This window comes from Trachurus japonicus, unplaced genomic scaffold (genome assembly GCF_045865225.1).
Source record: "Trachurus japonicus isolate A0001 unplaced genomic scaffold, Traja_1.0 AP030679.1".
Lineage (NCBI taxonomy): Eukaryota > Metazoa > Chordata > Actinopteri > Carangiformes > Carangidae > Trachurus > Trachurus japonicus.
The window spans coordinates 37358-42457 of record NW_028220812.1 but is presented as its reverse complement, the minus strand read 5'-3'; the positions used below and the strand labels follow the sequence as shown (position 1 = coordinate 42457).

Here is a 5100-nt window from a genome sequence, read left to right as displayed (position 1 = left end):
CTCAGCTATAAGCACATGAAAAGAGAAATGTTTTTAACCTGGATTTAAAAGTGCTCACAGTTGGGGCTGATCTCAGTTCTGCTGGTAGTAGCTAAATGCTGCTTCACCATGTCTGGTCTGAACTCTGAGCTCCACTATCTGACCTGAGTCAGTAGATCTCAGAGCTCTACTGGGTTTATACTCTACTAACATGTCTTTCATGTATTCTGGACCTAAACCATTCAGTGATTTGTAAACCAGGAGCAGAACTTTAAAATCTATTCTGTAGCTGACTGGGAGCCAGTGTAAGGTCTTAAGAACCGGGGTGATGTGATCTGATCTCTTTGTTCTGGTTAAAACTCGAGCTGCAGCGTTCTGAATGAGCTGCAGCTGTTTGATACTTTTTTGGGGGAGACCAGTCAGAAGACCGTTACAGTAGTCAAGTCTACTGGAGATAAAAGCATGAATCAGCTTCTCCTGATCAGTTTGGGACATAAAACCCTTAATTCTGGATATGTTCTTCAGTTGATAAAAGGCTGATTTGGTAACTGATTTGATATGGCTGTTGAAGGTCAGATCTGAGTCTATCAGCACGCCAAGGTTTCGGACTTGGTCTTTAGTTTCTAAAGACAGTGACTCAAGGTGTTTACTGACAGCAACCCTCTTCTCTTTATTTCCAAAAACAATGACCTCAGTTTTTTCTTGATTTAACTGAAGGAAATTTTGGCTCATCCAATTTTTGACTTGCTCTAAACAGTGACATAATGACTCTATTGGACTGCAGTCATCTGGAGACAGTGCAAGATATATCTGTGTGTCATCTGCATAACTATGATAGTTGACATTAGAGTTCTGTAGAATTTGACCCAAAGGCAGCATATACATGTTAAACAGAAGGGGTCCAAGGACTGACCCCTGAGGAACTCCACACGTCATAGCCACTCGATCGGATTGATAACTACCAATGGTCACAAAATAACTCCGTTCCTCTAAGTAGGACCTGAACCATTTTAGGACTGTCCCACTGAGTCCTGCCCAGGTTTCCAACCTGTCCAGCAGTATACTGTGATCCACAGTGTCAAACGCAGCACTGAGATCCAACATGACCAGAACTGACACCTTGCCTGAGTCAGTGTTCAACCTTATGTCATTTAACACTCTAATAAGAGCTGTTTCTGTACTGTGGTGAGGTCGGAAGCCTGATTGAAATTTGTCAAAGAGTCCACTGGAGTTTACGAAGTTGCTGAGTTGATTAAAAACCACTTTCTCAACGATCTTGGCTATAAAGGGAAGATTTGAGATGGGTCTGTAATTGGTTAAAATGGTAGTATCCAATGTTCTCTTTTTTAAGAGCGGCTTGATGGCAGCTACTTTCAGGGGTTTAGGAAACGTGCCTGATTGAAGTGAGCAATTTATTATTTGCTGCAGATCTGTTTGGACAGAGCTTATAATAGTTTTAAAAAAGTCAGATGGTATTGTGTCAAGACAACATGTCGATGTTTTAAGATGCTGAACTGTTTCTTCTAAGGTTTTTTGGTCAACTGTATTAAACTCTGACATTACAGTTGATTTATTCCTAGGTGATTTTAGGGATTGCATCATTGTATTATTTTGCTGATTTGTGTTGATATTTAGCCTTATGGATTTGATTTTTTCATTGAAGAAGTAAGCAAATTCATTGCATTTTTCTGTGGAAAAGAGTTCTGAAACTATCTCTTTTGGGGGGGTTGTAAGCTTATTAACCATAGCAAACAGAGCACGAGTGTTGTTGATATTCTTATTAATCATTTCAGTAAAGTGTTGCTGTCTAGCCTTGAATAGCCCATGGTTAAAATTACAAAGACTTTGTTTGTAGAGGTCATGGTGGATTTGAAGTTTAGTTTTTCTCCATTTACGCTCAGCTTTCCTGCATTCTGTTTTCAGAGCCTTTACCATCAAAGTGTTCCTCCATGGTGTTCTCTGTCTGGCCAAGGTCATCTTAGTTTTAATAGGTGCAATGGTATCAATGACATTTGAGATTTTGCAGTTGAAATTATCCAGGAGTTCATCAACTGTCTCTGCACTCACAGTTGGTGACATGACTATAGCCTCCATAAACTTAACACTGGTATTCTCATTTATGAACCTTTTCCTAACAGATACAGAGGGTAACTGCATGTCCGGAGTTATCTGTAAGTCAAAGAACACACAGAAATGATCAGAAAGAGCCAAGTCCTTGATATCAACAGATGTAATGTCAACACCTCTACAGATAACCAGATCCAGAGTGTGGCCTCGGGTGTGTGTGGGCCCTTTCACATATTGGGAGAGGCCAAAAGTGTCAAGAAGAGAGCATAGTTCTTTGGCATTTGTGTCCATGTTATTGTCTATGTGAATGTTAAAATCCCCTGTTATGATAAAAAAGTTGTAGTCAGTGCAGATAACTGACAGCAGTTCGGCAAACTCATCAAAGAATTTTCCTGGGTATCTTGGTGGTCTGTAAATAATTAGGAAGAGAACTTTTGGATCACCCTTTACTAAAAAACATAGATATTCAAAAGAGCTAAAATCACCAAATATAGTTTTCCTTGCACTGAAATACAGATTTAAAAATGGCAGCAACTCCCCCGCCTTTCTTACCACTTCGACACTTATTCATAAAACTGAAATTTGTTGGTGCAGCCTCATTGAGAATGGTAGCACAGCTACATTCAGTCAGCCATGTTTCACTAAGAAGTAAGAAGTCTAGATTATAGGTCATAATGATGTCATTTACTAACAAGGATTTGTTGGCTAGTGATCTGATATTAAGTAGAGCTAACCTTGTGGAGATAACAGGAGACACTGGTGAGTTTCGAGGTTGACAAGCTATACTCACTAGATTGGTAGATTTAATTGAACCCTTTTTATTTCTCACCAGTTTGATCACTTTTCTGTTACCCGTCACCACAGGGATTGAGAAAGCTGCCTGAACTCCATAGGGCCCTGACTTTTCCTGGGAAAGAACATTCTTGATATCAGTATTGCAGCCTGGACCCGGCACATATCATTCAGATTCAATGATATGATGATTCAGAGGAAGTGGGGGGGCTCGGTGACTTTTGGTCGAGGGTTGTTTCTGACGTGGTGGAATGCGAGGGGGTGGACGATGTGGGGGGTTAATTGGGGAAAATATGAGACCCTGGCGTGGTGTTAGTTGGATTCCACTAGTGAGAAAGCTCTTCATCCTGTCAGGGAAATCCAGAAATGGGGAGTCAGGACTAGATGAAGAGAGTTGGGGGCTGGATGGGGTTCGGGGGGTTGAATGTTGGGAGTCTCCTGTTGGGGCCGGGGGAGACTCCCCCTTTGGGGCTTTTGGGGCTAAGGGAGACTCCTTGTGTTGTGTTGATGGGGCTGGTGGATGATCCACTTGTTGGGGTGCAGATGATGACGTTGTTGGGGCTGGTGGATGATCCACTTGTTGGGGTGCAGGTGATGACGTTGTTGGGGCTGGTGGATGATCCACTTGTTGGGGTGAAGATGATGACGTTGTTGGGGCTGGTGGATGATCCACTTGTTGGGGTGCAGGTGATGACGTTGTTGGGGCTGGTGGATAATCCAGTTGCTGGGGTGCAGATGATGACGTTGCAGGTTCTTTCTGAGTCTGCTGTCCTCCGTTGTCAATCCTTATCTCAGCGCCCTCACCAGAGTGCCGTCTTATCTGCTGTTTTGGATTGTTTTGTCTCTTGTCCTTGACAGGGACTGCTGGTGCCTGACGCAAAAAGTAAAAGATGTTGGCACTTAGCAGCTGTACTCCTGACTTGTTAAGGCTAAATCCATCTGCCTTAAAGAGGTGCCTGCGTTCCCAAAAGATGTTGAAATTGTCAATAAAGTTCAGTGATTGAGCAGTACATGTATCTTTAAGCCATCTGTTCAGCATCATCAGCCTGCTGAATCTCTCATCTCCTCGCCGAACTGTTGGCAGAGGTCCACTGAAAAACACCTCAGTATTCAAACACTGAACTTTGTTTATCAGTTCCATGAAGTCTCGTTTTAATAGCTCTGATTGTTGCTTCACAACATCAAGGGCTCCTGTGTGTATGATGAGCGATTTCAATGTTGGATGCTCAGCAACAATCTTCAAGATCTTTTTTGAAACATCAGACACCATGTCATTGGGAAAACACAGTACCTTGGTGTTGTTCTTGCTGCAAAAGCGTTTTATGTCATACACAGCTCCGTCACCCACTATCAGAGTTTGAGGCCCAGTGGTTAGCTCTCTCTGTAGCCCTTTAGCATCAGATTTAGCCTCATACCTTTCTCTGGTCCTGGGAGATGAGCCTTCTTTTGGGGAGTCTGGGTCCTGTGAAAGTGGAGCATATCTGTTCTCAAGTAGAATCCCTGTGTCTTGGGGCAGTTTGCTCGTAGCCTTGGTCCGTGGTTGTTTTCTCCGTGGTTTTGGGGTTGAGGAGACAGTCCTGTGTGATGGCAGTGCAGGCCACTCGGTGTCGTAATCCATCTCCGAGTGCTGGGTTCTGCCTGATAATCGTCTTCCCATGTTTGAGGGAGGTATTTTGTGGTGCTTTGGCTTAGCACCAAGAGAGTTCCAGGGAGGACTGTTTGATTTACTCCCATTTACACCTGGCTCCGGCCGTGCCTTGGTTGTGCCCGTTAGCCTTGTGTTAGCCTGCTCCCTTTCACTGTTTTGGAATATCGGCAGAGTAGTATCATTTCCATATTGTCCATTTACCTCCACGTTCACTTCGAGCCGATGCATTTTTGTTTCCAGTACTGCTATCTTCTGGAGCAGTTTGTGGTAGTCCTCCGTGGAAAAAGGAGGCATCTTGCTGCTAATTAGCTTCTGTTAGCTGAGCTCCTCAATCCCGGTCACGACAGTGCCGGGTTGTGCTGCTGATAAGCCACACTCTCAGGGTAAAACAGTTTAAAAAACAGTCGTAGCCTCCAGTAACTATCATAAATTAGGCTTCCAGTGATATGTAGGTATCCAGGAAAAAATACAAATAAATTTCAAAAGGAAAAGATTGCAATGGGAAAAAAAAGAGAGAGTGAAGCGGAGAGCAAAGGAGTGAAGCGTCTGCACTCAAGCACTCTACTAGATGACAAACACCCCACAGCTCTGTCAAATTGAAACTCTGTAATCAA

At 43.2% G+C, this 5100-nt stretch overlaps 1 protein-coding gene across 1 annotated transcript; it reads right to left on the bottom strand.

Annotated features, from left to right (window-relative positions):
- Positions 1-3218: 3218 nt before the first annotated feature.
- Positions 3219-4879, bottom strand: LOC146960134 (uncharacterized). Its single transcript, XM_085772602.1, has 2 exons — positions 3486-4879; positions 3219-3351 (listed from the first exon to the last, which is right to left on the bottom strand). Exons 1-2 carry the CDS (start codon positions 4778-4780, stop codon positions 3219-3221), a joined length of 1428 nt encoding a protein of 475 aa, XP_085628728.1. The 5' UTR covers positions 4781-4879.
- Between the last annotated feature and the right edge of the window lie 221 nt (positions 4880-5100).

Bases quoted from the DNA above. Each gene is read 5' to 3' on its own strand.
- LOC146960134 (XM_085772602.1), bottom strand. From the start codon at position 4,780: ATGCCTCCTTTTTCCACGGAGGACTACCACAAACTGCTCCAGAAGATA. The intron at 3,352-3,485 runs GTCATCATCTTC...ATCATCCACCAG, and splicing joins CATCCACCAGCCCCAACAAC to CCCCATCAACACAACACAAG.